General features: G+C 48.3%; 1 protein-coding gene across 1 annotated transcript in view; it reads right to left on the minus strand.

The window, feature by feature from the left end:
• The window catches only part of C10H2orf72 (chromosome 10 C2orf72 homolog), a 40,143-nt gene extending 22,733 nt beyond the window's left edge, over window positions 1–17,410 (minus strand). Inside the window, exon 1 of the mRNA XM_069617569.1 lies at window positions 16,234–17,410. Coding sequence (XP_069473670.1) covers window positions 16,234–16,963 — 730 coding nt within the window. The 5' untranslated portion in view covers window positions 16,964–17,410. The remainder of the gene's footprint in view (window positions 1–16,233) is intronic.
• Between the last annotated feature and the right edge of the window lie 1,074 nt (window positions 17,411–18,484).

Raw genomic sequence — 18,484 nt, forward strand, 5'->3', positions numbered from 1 at the left:
GGTCATAGGAGCCTTAACCAATTTCCAAAGGGGTGTTATAAAACTTAATTGGATCTTTTGAATAATGGGCATGATGTTGAATTCTAAGTATACCATGTCAATTTATTTATAAAATGTCAATCTTAATAATCTCTTTAGAATGGAACTAATTTACACATCTCCTCCAAATGGGCTCATTCCAAAATGACAGCCCCATACATAATGATATAATTTATCTTAGCCTGGAATAACTAAAGAGTTGCAAGAGAAAACCCCCTTCCTTTGTTGGTGAAGGCTCCAATGTCCTATATGTGGGAAAAGTCATTTGAATAGAGTCACATCACAGAGAGAGAGAATTAAACATCCTCCGTTAGCCTATTTACTGGTCGACACATGTTTAAGACATGCATGTGCTAACCTTTCAGAATCAGGAGATAGGGAGCTCTGCACTCACATGATAAATCAGAAGTTCTTTGACAAGAGTAGACAATTCAAGAACAAGTCGGGCCAATATCGACCGAGAAAGGGCATGGTCAAGTTCTGTGGATTTGCGGACCTTCCAAAGGATCCCACGGTTGGAAAGCATAGATAGAAAAGAACATAACTTGCTAGTCCAACCATCGTGCATCCCCCATATAGCTCAGATAACACCCAAGAGCAGGTATGTTGTGGAACACAAAGTCTGAAACACAGGTAGGGGAAAAGTCCCATTACAGTGGGGCGTGATGTGGTCTGCTCAGAATACCTCTCTATGCCCATTCCTGTGGGCGTGGGAGGCAACATGAACAACGTTCATCATAGCCAGTACTGAATGACTACAAACATTGGGACACAGTTTCCCCCCCATTTGGGCAGGTAAAATATAGTTGCAATGTATACCCTCTTTCACAGCTGAAGGAATCAAAAGACAACTCAACATCCTGAAAGCGTGACTCAAAGTCGTTTATTTTACAAAGGAAACATAGCAATGGTGTATGGCAGAACAGCAACCCGGTCACCGAACCCCATGGTGAAGAAACAAACTTGATCACTAAGAATATTAAAGGGGCAAGGCCAAGCAGAGATTTTTAAACCTCCCGCCGATGTGGCACTACCTAAATGAGGAAAAGATCAGATAGGCCCAAAGGAACAGATGAACAAACGAGCCAACGGGAAAGGGAGGAAACGACCACCACATGAAATGAGGGCTCTAAAGACCCTGCAGCAGTCAGAGCAGCAGTGTGGGTTGTTCGGGCGAGGTCAGGTTGAGTGGAAGACTTCGTAACCCAGGTCCCATTCAGCATTTAGTTCTTAGGAATGGGCTGGCACACTTCGGACACTAAAATGATTAGCTTCATACCTACTCTTTGGTATTGCAGGTGTCCTTCAGGGACACCCAAACTCTGTGGCGCCTGATGTTTCAGCAACCTCAACGGCAGGTTCAGCCAGGGCTGTCACAGGGGCTAAACATTTGGCGAGGCCCCTTTATTTTTTGCAATTGGCCAGTGGCACCGCAAACAAGCAAAGCAACAAATCTCCACCTGAGTTTAGGAGTGGAAGAACTCAAATACGGTTTATTATGACTGCAAATCAACTAAAGCAAAGCCATGTTTCTCTGCTGAAGAAAGGTATATTCCAGACTTAGTTTTGTATCATATGCATAAATATATATTTGCATTCATTTTATTTTAAGTACCCAGCTGTGCTTTTTCAAAGCACAGACACATATGCCAACAGTTTGGGCTTTTCTGTAGGCATGAGGAAGGTACTTGCCAGGTACAGCTGTAGTGGTATTAACTGGACATTGATAGTAGCAAGTACAAAATGGTACGAGAACCTGGGCATCTAAAAGCAGTGCCTAGCAAACGCTTAATAATTACACAAGCCAATCCTGTTGGCTTGGTCAATGCTTGTTTTTAACAAGACTTCAGTAAAGGACACACAGAGTGCTCAGAAATCGAGTAGCTGAAGGCAGGCCTGGTTAGACATTTTCATTACACGAGTAGCATGTTTAAAACTCAAATTAAGCCATTAAGCCAGCTGAGTGTATAGTTTGACAGTAAGGCTTGATAAATCTAGCTCAAAGAGTCCCCATGAAGAGGTATTTTGGGCGGGGTGGGGACAGGGTATGAATGCCCATAGGGATTGGCATGGCCAGTCAATGGGTGGGCAAACAACACCTACAGACTGTGTCCCTCCTCATATGCCAAGTGTCCATATCTTTACTCTATACAATAGTGAAATAATACAATTTGAAGTTATCAATGTGAAATTGGGGGTAAGTGTTAGTCCAAACTAACAACCTGGTCCTGACCTGGACTTATGTATTTGTTATCTTCGTTCTTCGGATGGAAAACAATAACGGTCCACTGTCTTCCTGCAGCTGAAGAGTCATACAGGGAGCTGGGCTAGGCTATCTGCAGATGCGTTGCTATTGGGGGGCGTAGGGGGCTATAGCCCCGGGTCTTTTGGGCTAACAACAGATAGCCCCGAGTCCCGACAATCCCGACATTTGTGTAGCCCCGGATCTTTTCGAGACCAAGCAACACTGTCTATCTGCATGACCTTCCTCGCTAGTAGGAGTCGCTGTAGTAAGTGAGAGTGGTGCACGCTCTAATGATACATTTAATGTCGTCACCAGGCAGCCCATCAAGCTGATGACTGCATGATTAACGGCACAGCGTGCTGCACGTCTTGAGTGACAAGCAGCATACTGGTGGCTCAGCTGCACACTTAAGGCGCCACCGCACCCGCACCTGTGTCCACTACACCACTACAGCATCATAGTATATACATGCAATGAGGGTTTAATCACTGCGCATTATATATATATATACACACACACACACACACACACACACACACACACACACACACACACAGATATGTGGCTGACAGGCAGCATCATAATACACAGAGCGAGAGAATGCTGGTGCGGTCTCGGCCCAGCATTAATGAGGCGGTGGTGGCATCTTACCCACCCCATCTCGGCCGTGCCCACCCTCATGGCTGCGAGGCCCATCACCTGAGCGCGAGGCCTGGGCAGTTTGCCTGCCCTCCCCCCCGCCATCTCCCACCCCACCATCTGTGATGGGCCTGGGTTCAGCCCTCACCTCACATGGCAAAGCCTCAAGCATTCGGGATCTTTGTAAATTTTATGACACTACGTTGCCAAGGAAAACCAAAAAAACACACACACACACACAACCCACCCCTTCCACCCCCCTTTTTGAGCCTGGAAATTCCCAGACCATCCATTTCATTGGCGATATTCCGTATTTAATCTGGAGCAGCCGGTTTTGACCAATGAAGGGTTTTTGCTCCACAATAAGCCAACAACCACATCAGCTCCATCATCTGCACATCAATATGCTTGTTGCAGAGAGTACTGAGGTTGATGGTCTTTTAAAGGCATTAGAATGCAGCAGTCGCAATTCTCAAATTTGCAAAGACAATCAGATCATCAATCGGTCTTGATCCCAAACTAAGAAGGTCTTCTTTGGGGGTCAGGTCACTTCCTTCCAACCAATCCATATTATAGAAGGACTTACTGGAACACAGGTGGGGCACCAAAGAATTAAATGAGGTGCCCCCATGCCTTTAAGGAAGGCGTCTACATATGGACATGAAAGTAGTTTTCCTTGCCTTAAGACGTTACCCCCATAAACTCATGCCCTCTCTGGTAGAAGAGGATTCGCAATTGCAAAAAAATAAATAAATCGGATCCCATCATGCCGAACACAGGGAGCCGGGGGTGTCCCCTGCTTCCTTACAATTGGAAGCGGGGGGGTGTGGGGGGAATAAATCCATTTAAAAAAAGGAAAAACAGAAAAAAAAGGTTCCCTGCGCTGGATACAGGAGAGTCGGCGGCACACTTCATCTATGTATGCCGCCGAGGTAAGTAGGTGGGGAGGGCTAGGTTAAGTGGGCTGTCGGCGACCGTGATCTAGGTGATCACTGGCAGCAGGATTTTGTGATGAGATATTTTCGGATTCACAGTAATCACGTACATCCGTTGTGAAATTCAGGACATGTGACCACATACTGTAACAAGAGACTGGTAAAAGAACGGAAAAGCAGAGATGCCAGAATAGAACAGAGTTTAACATTAGAAATGTATGTCACTTTCGCACATACCTGCAATACCTTCAGAGAAGCCTGCATTTCATCATTCTGAAAATATAAATCCCGGATGTAGTGGAACCAATGAGATACAGTTGTGATGGGTGTACACTTAAGTGAAAGTCAGCAGATGAAAAAAACACAACACTGCAAGCCAGATCCTGGAAAGTACTATGTACACAACCCAAGCGTAAAGCCTTTTGTGTACTTTGTGCATTTACTTTGGTGAAACTTCTGGCTAGGCATGCCAATAAAGTTCTTTGTACTGCTGGCTCAAAATAATGTCAACCGCCAAATAGCAATGTGTGTACTTCGCAGAGTACCCCACAGCGATCGACCATCTACAGGAATATTATTGCTCCCAACAAGAAGGGCAGAATGCATACATGTCCCACCACCACAAAAGCTTCCTGCAGACAAAGGTCGCGTTCGCCTCCCAAAGACCACTGGCAGTGACTCCGAACACCTTATGCTACTCAAAGAGCCTGCCACAGTGCCCCGAGATAGCGATATACTTCTTCAAAGTACCTATGGCCAGTGTCACTAGAGGTTCCTGAGTGGCACCACATTGCGCAGTACATGCAAGTAAAGTCACTTTGTCCCCAACTACAGCTCGCGGGTCAATCGGTTGCCTCTGACATTAGGCAAACTGCCCCAGGCCCCGTGCTGCACAACGTGCGGCACGATGGAGGGCCTGGGGGGTTAGGCGCAGGGTGGGGGATCCTCCCAACAGGCGGGAAAGCAGAAGGGAGGGGCAGCCAGAACGGCGCCCTCACCCGCAGAGTGGCCAAAAGGAGACACAAGGAGTGAAAAGCAAGGTGTAAAAGTATCAGGGGGGTGGGGGGACAGGAAGGGACAGGGGCGGCCCAGAATCACCACAACAAAAGGTGGAAGGGGTACAAATACCCCAGAGAAGAAGGAGCAAGACACAACCAGGTTAGGAGCTCACCTCACTCGGGTAAGCTCCCAGCCCCTGGTGAAAGGCGGTGAAGGATTCGTTTTTCTCCGTCTTGTTCGCTTTCGCCTCTGCGGGCTTAAGCGGCGTGGTGTCGGTTCCTCTCTCTCGGTCTTGCCTCTGCGGGCTTGATTGAAAAAGAGACCGCCGGAGGAGCAGAAGAAAAGGAGACTCACCTCGTCGGGTCGACGCTTCCAACATCGAAGAGCGGGACCAAGGAAGGCGAAACGAAGCAAGAAGACCGCCACAACATCAGGGAAATCCAGTGCAGCGGAAGCGGTGGTCGGAAGCAGGAGAAGCCGGGAGACGCCGTTGCCGGGTAGGAGAACCGGGGAAGAGGAAGCAGGTGCCCGCAGAAGAGTCGGAGGTCAACGGCACAGATCAGAGGCGGACTGGAGCAGGAGAAGCCGGGAAAAACGCGGCGCGGAATAGGAGAACCGAAGAGGAGGAAGCAAGCGACCGCGGAAGCTACAGAGAACAACGTCACGCCTCGGAGGCGGGACTAAAGGTATACAGGAGTGGGCCTTAAAGTGGCAGTACACACCGCCAAGCGCCGAAAGGGCAGAATAGAAGGTCGGAGGATAACGAGGGGCAGGTGGCACAGGGAGTGAAGGCTCGAGCTTGTGCATCTCGGCAGAGCCTGCTAACACAGGTTCGAAACCCGGCAAGGGCAATCTCAGCCTGCCAACCTTCCTGACCTGAGACAAACACCCCTCAAACAACAAACAAAGAAGAATCGGGTGCATCAAAGGGCAGTTTTGATTTATGGTGACCAAGCCAGTTGCCTTAACACGAGCAGGAAGTGGCGTGACTGGTGCCTGAAAGTTGGGGCGGTTGCACCAATCCTACAGCTCTATAAAGAGTTACAATTTTTACCAGAAGCAAGAAAAGGAGAGGAATGGAGGAAAAGCTAAGAAGAGCACAGGAGTTCAGCGCATGGGCCAAAAAGGCAGAGAAAGACTATGGAGCCAAATGGGTCTTGGATGTGATGCAGAGGGAGGAAAGGGCTAGGGCAATGTCGCCCCTGCTGCTGGAGGATTCCACAGACAGCGACGAGGAAGCGGCGGTACCCCAAGGTCAGAAGAGGGCAAGAGGAACAGTGGAAGAACCCCAAGAACCAGAGAGGCCTAAGAAGAAGCAGAAAAACAAAGGTATCGTAAAATTAAGCAACAGTATTAACAAAATGATCAAAGTATTAAATGCAAATGTCGAATGCATGAAGGCCCAGGGTAAATCGCCCAGAGCCAAAAGGGGTAAGGAAGAAGAGCAAGAGGGAAGGGAATCAGATTTGGAAAGTAGTGAGGACGAAGAGAGAGAGACCATTTGCGAGCATGGGTGAAGAAGAAAGGGGTAATAGGAAAAGGAAGGAGTACGGAGGACAGGACAGATGGAGGTGGGGGGGCAGGGGGGCAGGGGCCAGCAGGCAACGGGGCCAACCCTCCTACGCCAGAGCCACCCCATAGCCCAAACATTACACCAGAGCCCACCACAGCAGTAGGCAATGAGCCAACCTTGAACATGACAAAGTATGGGAGACCCACTATAGGCAAAGATGCCCAGGGGCGATCATTGAAAGCACAAGCCTGGCATATTAGCGACAAAATTAAGGAAAAAATATGGAGAAAAGAATTAATAGACATATTTACATTGCTAGATGTACAGAAAAGGGGGCACGATGTAACAAAAGAGGACATAAAAGAGGATGAAAAAGGGCTATTGAAAAGGTCAGCAGTAGCTAGGAATTTTGACAACTGGACAGCAGCATTCCAGATAATGTCATCTATCATTTTACAGAAATTCCCCGAAGACGGCCCATCGCTGGTCACTTACCAGCAGAGCGTACTGAAGGTTTACAAAGCATTTGGGGGGGGATGCATGGAAAGAATATGATCATGAGTTTAGGAAGGAGATGGATTGCTTCCCAGATATTGGGTGGGACGAGGAGAATTACAACCTGTATATTTTCAATGTATTAAAAGAGAAGTGGGACACCAGGGAGCAGCCAAATACGGGTAGCTACTACAGGAGGCAGTATGGTTATAATGATTACAGAAGAGATTACAGATACAGCAACAGGAGGTTCGAAGGTAGCCGCGACAGGGCAAGCGAACAGAATTTTCGGAGCAGGCAATACGAGGCGCAAAGAAGCTGGCAGAGCAGCATACCACCGACAGCACAAGGAGGTGGCAGGGGAGAAAATGGGGGTCCAAGAACACAGCCAGGACAATGCAGGAATTTCGAGAAAGGGGTGCCATGCAGCTGGGGGAAAAAGTGCAGATTCAATCACAAATGCGAGAATTGTGGGGGGGAACATGCTACCATCAAATGCACAAGGCCAGCATACAATAAGTACAGGGGGCCAGAGAAGCGGAACTAGAAGGGCAGGCGAGAAAGGGGCCACTCCAGTAAAACTGGAAGTAATGGAGAAATGGCTACGGGTATTTCCAGATCAAGAATTAGCAGAAACAATCAGGCAAGGGTTTCAAGAGGGCTTTGAGATCCCTTTTGAAGGACACGGGTCTACAAACACGCCCAAAAATCTGAAATCAGCGCTAGCAAACAAGGAGTTGGTGACCAGGAAAATCAGCAAAGAAATCGAGCTAGGAAGAATAAGAGGCCCTTACAACTCCCCCCCGTTCAGAGAGTACATATGCTCACCACTAGGGTTAGTTCCAAAAAAGGAGGCAGGCGAGTTTAGAATGATCCACCACTTATCATACCCAACAGGGACCTCAGTTAATGACGGGATCAACAAGGAGGCAGTATCAGTAAGTTACGCAGACTTTATGGAAGCCGTACACAGTCAAAAAAGCAGGAAAGGGAGCATGGATGGCAAAAGCAGACATAAAGTCGGCATTCCGTCTCCTACCAGTAAGAGAAGAGTCCCAGAGGTGGCTATGTATGCAGTGGGAGGGCAAATACTTTGTGGACAGGTGCCTCCCAATGGGCTGCGCCATTTCATGTGCTTATTTTGAGAAAGTAAGCTCATTCATGCAGTGGGCGCTTACAAAGGAAGATGAGGGGGCGCAAGTGGTACATTACCTAGATGATTTCCTATTTGTGGGGCCACAGGGCTCAAACCAGTGCCAAAACACACTACAGAAATTCATAGCATTAGCTAAAGAGTGGGGTTTCCCATTAGCAGAAGAGAAAACCACAGGCCCAACACAAGCAATACAATTCCTAGGCATTGAAATAGACTCACGAATGGGGGAATGCAGGATCCCGAAAGAAAAGGTAGCAGACTTACTAAGTAAAATCAAGGACCTGGGAGGGAAAAGCAAGGCCACCGTGAAGGAGCTACAATCACTGGCAGGAAAACTGAACTTCGCAGGAAGAATCATACCACAAGGTAAAATATTCCAGAGAAGGTTAGAGCTGAGAACAAGAGGGGCCAGAGAAGGACACCACAGGGTGAGAATTGGGGAAGGTATAAAAAGAGACATGGAGGTATGGGCAGAATTCTTAAAAGCGTTTAATGGCGCAGTGATCTGGCGCACACCGATAAACGAAGAAAACGAAAGGGTGTTATTCACAGATGCAGCCGGGGGGTTTGGGTTCGGCGCAATTCTAGGGGCGGAATGGTGCGCGGAAAAATGGCCAGAAGAGTGGCAAAAAGCAGAATGGACTACTAATATTACATTGTTGGAAATATTCCCAATATGGGTAGCACTATGCGCATGGGAAAAAGAGCTGAGATGCAAGGATTTAAAGGTGTGGTCAGACAACATGGCAGTAGTGCATGTCATAAACAACGGGAGCGCCTCATGCCCACTAGTACTGGAAATAATGAGGGTTTTAACCCTAAGTTGTCTTAAGAATAATGTCAGTATAAAGGCAAGGCATATCACAGGTGAAGCAAACACGGTCGCTGACGCCTTATCTCGCTTTCAGTGGGACAGGTTCAGAGAATTGCGGCCGGATGCAAGAAGGGAAAAAACGCCCACGCCAAGGAAGGCATGGGTACCGCTGGAAGAATGGGAGGAAACACGGTCAACTACAAGGTTGACTCTGAAGAGGAAAAAGAACCACAGGAGCAGACGGTAGAGAAATTGGCCAGGAACGCCATAACTTACAGAACCGGTGAGCAATATAAGAAGCATGTAAATAATGTATTAAAAGAAACAGGAGCCAAAAAAATCGGGGACATCACAGTGGCAATGTTATGTGATTTTGTGGGGAGCGCATTTTCGCAAGGAAAGAGGAAAAGTTGGGCGGCAGCACACCTAGCGGCAATAGCATACACAGTGAAAGTGGCCGGGATAGCAGACCCGACAACAAATTCACGAATAAAATATGCAATGAAAGGGTGGGCAAAGTTAGAGGGAAAGACACCTGACAGCAGGAGGCCTCTGAATTTTGAAAAGATGACAATACTGTTAAAACTATTACACAGCACATGCAACAGCAGCTATGAGGTCAAATTGTTTAGGGCAGCATTTGCTTTGGCATATTACGGGGCACTAAGGGTCGGGGAGCTAGTAGCGCGGAGCACAGCGGCAGGAGATGGCTTAGCAAAAACAGACATATGCATAAGGGCTGAAGGAATGGCAATACTCTTAAGAAAATCCAAAACAGACCAGGTGGGGAGGGGGCGGACAATAGAACTAAATTGTATCAAAGAAAGGGAACACTGCCCAAGGTGCATCACCAATCAATTCCTCTTAGTGCGTCCGGAAGTAGGGGGCCAGCTACTGATACATAGGGACGGCAAGGCCCTAAGCAGGTATCAATTTCAGGCGGTACTAAAGAAAACTATAGCCAAGGCGGGGTGGGACAAGGCAGAATTCGGGACCCACTCCTTTAGAATAGGTGCAGCCACATCAGCATGGGCAGGTGGTTTGGGGGCAGAGGGAGTAAAGAGTATCGGGGGCTGGAAATCACAATGTTTCAAGAGGTATGTGCGAGTAAACATGGTATGATTCATTTCTCATTCCCCACGCAGACAAAACTCCCTACAAATCAGCATGGATAGTCGGCCATTCATTTGTGACGAGAGCAGGCAGATGGATCGAGGAATACAGAGAGGGCCTGCATTTCAAAAAAACAATCACTTCATGGTGGGGCCTCCCAGGGATGCATTGGGAGGACATCCACGACAGGTTGTCAGACCTGATTGGATTCAGGGACCCACCCGAGTACTTGGTCATCCACCTCGGTGGGAACGATTTAGTCAGAACAAACCGGGGCAAGCTAATGCACGACATATGCGAATCATTAAGGGCAATAGCACACTGCTGGGGCAAAACAAAAATATTCATGTCAGAGATCATAACTCGCAGAATCTGGTACGGGGCGCACAAGAGGCAGGCCATTGAGACGGCACGGAAAAAGCTGAACAAAGGGGTAGAGAAGTACTGCAGGAGCACAGGACTCCATTACATAAGACACGGGTTATCACAGAACGACCCCGACTGGTTCCACCAGGACGGGGTACACCTGTCAAACAAGGGCTGGGGTAGATTTGCAGACAACATCTTTCAAGCACTAGCATCACAGGGTTGCAAATAAGGGGGCGGTAGGGTCACTGTTTTGGGGGGACCCGAGCGGTTTTTAGGCAAGCAACCCCTCAGGTGTGGCGGCACGTGTCCAGGAAAGGATGCCACAGGACATCGAAAGGGAGGCCAAAGGAATGGGGGCATCCCAACCCCTGGACACGAGGTGCCCAAAAAAGTGTTAATTACTGTACAGCGGTCATAACCAGTGTACAGTACAATTATTTGTATATAATAAAGGCCTACGGCCATTTTTTATTTTCCACACAAACAGAGCTGTCGCGTTATCATTCATGGGGCAGGGCACATGACAACAGGGTCAAGAGCAGGGGGGGAACCCACACTACTCAGCCTATAGCAATTTGAGAATTTGAACCCTGGGAGAGCAGACTCGTGCCTTCATTCTTCTGTGGTAGATCAGAGCGACATTATGTGGTGTATTCAAGGCAGCTAATATTGCCATGCTTAGAAGATAGGAGGAATCCAGCATGAAGCGCTATATACAAATCTTTAAATGTGACGACCACTGCCTTCTGCAAAGGGCCCCCTACTAGTGGCACAGGCAGCAAAAGGCTTAGGGTGAACCAAATCACTTTTTTTCTCCACAAATTGAAAACGGAAAGCATAAATAAAATTAAAACATTTGGTCAAAAAGTGCCCCATCGCTCCGGGATGCAAACAGGAAAAAAAAACTCCCACATTCCTAAATGGGATCTTGGCTCGTGAGAAATATACTTGCCCTGTTTTACCAAAGAAAAGGTAAAGAAGTAGACTCTTGGTACTCAAGATCTAGCTAATGGTAGAAGATAATAAGACATTCGTCCTTGCTAGCCTTGTTCAACAGCGGATCGGCAGGACTCTTTGCAATCACCGAATGGGCCTCCCAGTTCCAGGTACCAAGGATAGCAAAGGAGAACATCCAGTCAATCGAATGGGTAGGTGGCCAACCTCTGAGCTCTGGCCTAGTGTCAGAACAAACAGGGACCACCATCACGAGGTTAGGACAGCATGCCGAGACAGTGTCTGAATCTTAAACATACTGCACCTTTCTCCATCATACTGGGGATGCCCTGGCAGAAGAAGCAGAATGCCTTTATTGACTGGAGAGCAGATATGCTTTTCTTGGTGTCCGATTATTGTGCACAGGCATGCCTCCAAATAACTAATAAATTCAGAAGACAAACAAGAGCAGGATAGTGGTTCTTGTGCAGATTCCCACAGGAGTATGCCGAATTTTCTGATGTCTTTACAGAAGGCCAGGAAGTTGAATTACCCCCGAACAAGCCCGAAGATTGCACTTTAGGATTGTTGCCAGATACCACCATACCTGTCTGGCAAATGCACATTCTCTCAGAGTCAGAAAACTAAGCCTTAATGAGCTACCTTGACAAAAACCTGAAGAACGGGCCCATCGCTCCATCCAAAATCCTAGCAGAGCGAGGGGGGGATGGCTTCCTTGTTCTTTGTCACAAAGAAAAACAAGTGAATTGCGTTGCATTATGGATGTCTGAACAAGATCAGTCATGGAAAAATACCCATTGCCCCCAATCTCATACATCCTCAAAGCAGTCAGCGGATCCACCATCTTTTTTCAAGATGGACCTTCAAGGGGCATACCACCATGTCAGGATAAGAGCTGGGGGGTAGAAGGGGGGAGTGGAAGACTGCCCTTAGAACCTCTTTGGATTAGATGAATACCGCATTATACCGTTTGACCTGGCTAATGCCTCAATTGTCTTCCAGTATTTTGAGGATAGTGTTTTCCCAATATTTTGTACTGTTCAGTAACCAAATACCTAGATGATGTCCTTTGGTTTTCTAAGCTCCTATCGGAGCATTTCACACATGTGAAAGAACCATTATGCTTGAATTTAGTTAATGTTGTTAGCTAAATCTCTGGGTCTAGCACCATGGTATGTGGCTCTTATCACCATGGCTCCATAGAACCATCCAAACAATTTGATGGACCAAGGAGAAGGAAACCAGTCAGCAAACACAATGTCAAACATGCCGGAGAGCCAGGTAATGGGATCCCACTCAACTTCACCACAGCACTCATGGATAAGGTCTAGCTACACACCCTGGTTGGATCCCTAACCCAGATTGAGAGGGATCCATGTGCTGCTCAGACAGGCTCCCACCCATGACCCCATCACACGGACTATACTGTAACTATTTCTAGGAACACTATCTGTAATGCCATGGTGCTATCGGTCTTAATTTATACTATCTTTGGTGGGCCCTGGAAGTGTTTTAGGAATGTGTTCACTGCTCTATGCCCAACATTGACTGCGAGGTGCATATGTACTTTCCAAATATTATTTCCTGGATGTTTAAGGTCACAGCGAGTGTGATAAGTTTGGCATCTGAGGTATTGGAATGATTATAAACTGAATGTCTTATTTCCCCCCTCTTTGACCCACCACCTGTCTATATGCAATGTGCCAATCTCCAGGGGACCTATGTTATAGTATAGGGTTGCCTTTTTTAATGACATTTACTGTTTTTATACATAAATATTATTGCTGTGTGTTGAAGTACCTATTGAGAAAAGATGTGTGCGTAATTTAATACAAGTGTAGATTGTTCAATATAACAGGGTGTTGTGCCTTCTTTGGATAATTGTGGGAACCAACTGTTAGCCGACTTCCCTTAAGTTAAGCCTGACTACCTTGCCACACTAGCCACTCTAAGGGAGTTTTGGGTTTAGTGTCCCACCTTCAAGTCTGATTGTACTGCCATCACCAGAGGGTTGCAAATATAAATCACCTTAACACCCAAAAGGTGCCCCCTTTCCCAAACCATTGCTTCAACCCCCTTCCCTGCTGACCCTCCCACCCAATCGCAAACCCCATGGGCACCCAATTACAGAGGCAGGGACTGCCCCTCCTCCTCAACTCTACACGCTTCTCCAGCCCTACACCAGTCCACCAACCACACCTCTCCTGCCCCCCTCTATCACTCTCCCTCGCATAGCCATGCCTGTCAAATCCCCTTTTTTAACACGACCAGGACTCCACCTCCTCCCCCCAACCATCGGCTCCTCTGGCCCACCCACCTCAGGCAGCAACCCACACAATGCTCCACTCGCCACACCCCGTTCCGGACCATTAACTGTCAACCAAACATCCCCCGCCCTAACCATAGAGACTTAGTCTCGGGAGGATAGCTCAGTGGCAACATGCTCGCCTTGGAAGCAAGACGACACGGAGTAACACTGATTCGATCCCCGGGCCCACGGTTAGAAACCTCTGGGTATTAAGCGCATTATAAATAACCCATCACATCACATACCCGTCATCACTTGAAGACCTGTGCCTGCCTATTCCCTCTTCCCAACCACGTCCCACCACCTGCACACTACCCCCAGAGACTTCCCCCACAAACCACCAACACCCTTTCACTGGTGAGATCAACCAGCCCAAACCTGCCAGTTCTTGACACCCAGAGAAGCACCAACCCCACCTCACAAACTCACCGGCCTTCTAATCAGTGCCTGCTCAGTGGCCAGGAACAGACAGCATCTTTGATCGTCTCACCTAGGAACAGACACAGCAACTTTGATCTCTTCACCTCCGAAAACCTTGACCTCATATTTCTCACTGAAACATGGTTCTCGGATTACTTCAAAACAAAATCGCACACAAAGCATTCCCACCCGACATGGGGTGTTGTTAGATCTGGGGCAATGCTAATGTCAGGATTCAGGGATAGCTAGCCCTTTGGTTGTATCCCAAGCTTCTATTCAGGGCTACAACCAAAGGACCCAGGGCTATAGCTACCCCCGCCCCCTGCTAGCGACACCTCTGCACCAAACTACTCCATCACCTACAACAGACATTCCAGAGGAGACGGAGTAGCCTTCATACACAAACCACACATAACCATGACACTCTCTGAAACACAGCCTTGCACAGCTAACTGAATCCTTACTAGACCGCCCTTCCTCAGACTTGATGTTATTTCTAAGCTAAAGAGATACGGTAACTAAGGTGCATTGCAGTTGATAAAGGCTTGCCGATCCATACAAATGCTGAAACTGCCAATTCTTTCTCATTAATAAAACCACAATTTCCTATCAGGCACCTTTTTTGGGGGGTGGAGGGCTGGAATGGGCAGCAGGAAGTTTTAGGGGGCGAACACAGTTCAAATACAACTGGCTTATGCAGTACTCACAGTCCTCAAATATTCACACCAACGTAGTATAATGCTGGAAGTATCGACCAGATAGACACTCCTGGTAAGGAGGCTCTGTGCCTGAGTGGGTGGATAGTTCTGCCCCCTCATTTCCAGTGCCTGTCCCAAGTGTAACTTTTACCTCTCTACAACAGCACCCACACTGCCTCTTAATGAAGAGGCAGTGGAACTGGGACTCAGGCTATGAATGGGGTAAGGTTGAGCATGTTGCAACACATGTCAAGGGGTTACAGCTGGGGCAGGATGACATCTGGCGTTCAAGTGGGTGGAACAGGTAAAAGAACAAAGTACTCCTGTTTTATTTGTATTGTGTTTCTCTGGTCTAGTCAATCGCTTGGAACACTTCTACATATCGCCTTTGTGAATTCCCTTGCAACTACATGTTGAGCTGAACTCAGTTGGAATCCGTACACAACAGCTACCTTAATAAATGCTGCTGCAACAGGGGCTTGAAACTAGAAAAACCTACACTTTCCAGAATACAATTTTATAATGTGTTCCAAAGGCGGCAACCCAAGATGAAAGTCTTATGTTTGGTCTTACAGAGTCCTAGGGATGAATAGTCTGATTCTCCATAGAACACAGGTTCCTACCTGAGATACACATCTGATGCTACCTGTCTGGTATTGGAGAGGACGCAGAGAATGTTCAGCTTAATTGTCTATGCTACTGAAACCTACAGCAGTAATCCCATTTCCAGAAGCCAATCAGTATTAGGCCACTTGGAGTCAGCTAATAACTGAAGTACTGCCAGGTTTGTGCTCAATTGTTCAAGCAACTAGTCACCTACTGCAACTCTACCTTTGCCAGTGACATTAAGGAACAAACCTCCATAACCCCATATTAAAGTAGCATTTATAAACCAGAACATCTTCGCATTTAAACTGGGACAACAACTGGACACGTTCTGCAAGAATCGTGACATGAAGAGTCCAATGAGAGATGTATTGGTGTTAACAGGACCACCTCCATCTTTCCCGAACTAAACTGAAACCAGTTAAAATCCGTACAGGCCTTGATGTCATGAAGACTTTGTGAATGTACAATCAAAAGAGGTTTCAGTTTAGCGGTAACTTATGCAGAGTGGTAAATATACAAGGTGTGTGTTAAATATTGAATATACACGCGTGCAAATAGTTGGAAAATGTCAAGGAACTCATTCCCTGCTGACTTCAACCCCTGGATCTCTCAGATGACAATACAAAATAGTGGCAGGGCAAGTCCGACTGGTTTTCCTAAAGTAGATTGGTGATCTCTAGTTGTAGACGTGTTAGGTGGGTCTGGTCTTTTCTTTCATGCCATCCCTGTTCACTTCGGTGCATATCTCGCCACCTCTTGTGCCACCTGTCCAGACTCCACCTCTGCCCACGCCTCACCTTGACCCGTGTCCTTGTGCACACACAATACATCTCTCCCCTTGTCAGCGTCACTGCACCCCTATTCTTCCAGGACATTGGGACTGCTCGTAACCCACCCTTCTGGTGCCCCTCTCCTCTTGGTCCTCACCTGAGCCGATGTCCGTGGCCCGCAGGGCACGGCAGGCGACCCTCTTGACTCCCAGGACGGTCCGCTGATCCCCGGGGCGGTAGAGCGCCGTGTGAAGCGGAGACTCCTCTGAAGGAACCGGGGGCCCCGCGGGGAGGAAGACCGAGGAGAGCAGGGCTAGCAGGTAGCGCTCCGTGTCCATGAAATGGGATGGGGAGGCGCCGGGAGCCCCCACAGGGGCCGAGCAGTCATGCGCTCCCATGGGGGCTGCAGACGAGTTCGAGGCACTCTCTTCGGCGGGGGCACCTAGAGTCTCTGCAGTGACTGGTGGCAGTACTATGACCCCCACCACGGCCGCGCCACGCCCCCGGTTGCGTTTCCGCACGTCCCGCAGGATCTCCCGCAGCCCTCGCCGCTCCGTGGTACTCTGCACCGAGCTCAGGCGAAAGAGCACGAAGATCAGCGGGGAGCGCAGGCGACGCTCTGGGGCAGCCCGCGAGGGAGCGCGGGCCTCGACTGGCCCCACCGAGGGATGGGCGCAGGGCTCTTCAGGGTCCCGCAAGGTCTCCCCAAAGATGTCCCGGCAAAAGTGCTGCAGCAACTCCCGGCTCGGGGTCCGCTCCCACAGCTCGCCGACCAGAACTGCCCTCTGCGGGCCCCCGAGTTCTGCCAAAGCCGCCGCGAAAAGCCCGTCCGTGTCTCCATCCTCCTCCTCTGGGTGACACCTCTCTGCTTCTTGAGCCGGAGCCATGAGTGAGCGGCCCGGGGAGTAAGTGGGGACAGACCGCGGCTATCAGGCCCGCCCCGGCCTCCAGAAGACACCTCCACAGGGAGCAGGGCCGTCCAGCTCAACTTAAGTTCCGCCCCTCCTGAAGAGACTCCCCCCTAACCGACTACAGGCCCGCCCCGACGAGACTCCCCATTCCTCTCAGGAACGCCCAGGCCCAGCACACCTCCTTCCGAGACTCCCCTCACCGACAGCAGGACCGCCCGACCATCCATCCGGGCGCTGGCCCGAGGGGCCTAACAACGACGATAAAGGCCTACCCGGCCACCGCCCGCACCGGTCCAGGGCCAACTCGGCCCGGTTCTCACGAAAACGGCCCACCACCTCTGAAAGGCCTTTCCATCAACTCCCAGAACAAACCGCCATTACCCCTGATGAACGGGGGCCGCCTCAAACCCCACCCCGTTGCCTGCGGTTCCAGCCCACCTTCCACAGGCAGCGCTGCTTCCCCGCCAGCCATAGGCAGCGCAGGGGGGCCTGGCAGGAGGGCGAGTACTGGAGGCGGTGCAGCTTCTGTGGGCTGGCTCCCAGACGCCCTCAATAATAACATACCTCGCCCCAAATAAAAAGAAACTGGCCATGGCTAAATTTTAGACCAACCTCCAAAAACAGGTGCCATCACAACTTCAAACAATTACCAGGTACAGGGTGAGCCTCTAATACAATACACGGATACTTTATTTGGCATGGCTATGCATAGTAAATATTCCCAAAGCTGACCTGAAACATTTCTATTATTTTTTTTTTTATTTTTTAATTTGATATGGATAATAAAATCATCCTTTCAAATATACAGGTGAAAAATACAAAACATTTAACAATTTTTCAATACAAGTGACATTACATTTAAAAGAAAAGCAATATGAAGGTTAAATACAGAAATCAGAAATAAGAGACTAACGTACATATTCTCCCAAATGGGACTCATTCAATCTCGGAAAAAATCGAATCGAGAAAACGAATGATTGCCACACGCATGTCCAGGTTCGGGTAATTGTTTATATTTGACCAAATGTCGCTTGTAGACATAAACATAAACTTGGTCAAGTTGCATTTTTTGAAATATTTCGATCTTTGGGATACCAGCATTGGGCAGAATAGAATACAATGTTCCAAGGATTCGATTTGAGATTTGTCTAAACAAAAACGACAAATCTGCACATTTTGGAATAAGCTTACGTCTGGCTAGAATCTGTGCTGTGGGCCAGAGGTTAAAACAAAATCTTAGGAATTGTTGACGTATGTATGGGCTCGGGCACTTTAATAAATAGGGTCCTGTTATGTTTAAGGCTTTTATGCCAAAGACGCGTGTATCAAAATCTTTATACTGGAGGCACAAGTTACGATTTTGAATCCATTCATATTCAAACAGCTTTTGTTTCGCTCGAACTGGATTTGTTAACAATAGATCAAGTGTGATGCTTGCGTCTGCAAGTGCGTTGAAAACAATATTGCACCACGTTTTAGAAAAGACATGATCTTGTG

This window comes from Ambystoma mexicanum, chromosome 10 (assembly GCF_040938575.1).
Source record: "Ambystoma mexicanum isolate Mex_15411 chromosome 10, UKY_AmexF1_1, whole genome shotgun sequence".
NCBI lineage: Eukaryota > Metazoa > Chordata > Amphibia > Caudata > Ambystomatidae > Ambystoma > Ambystoma mexicanum.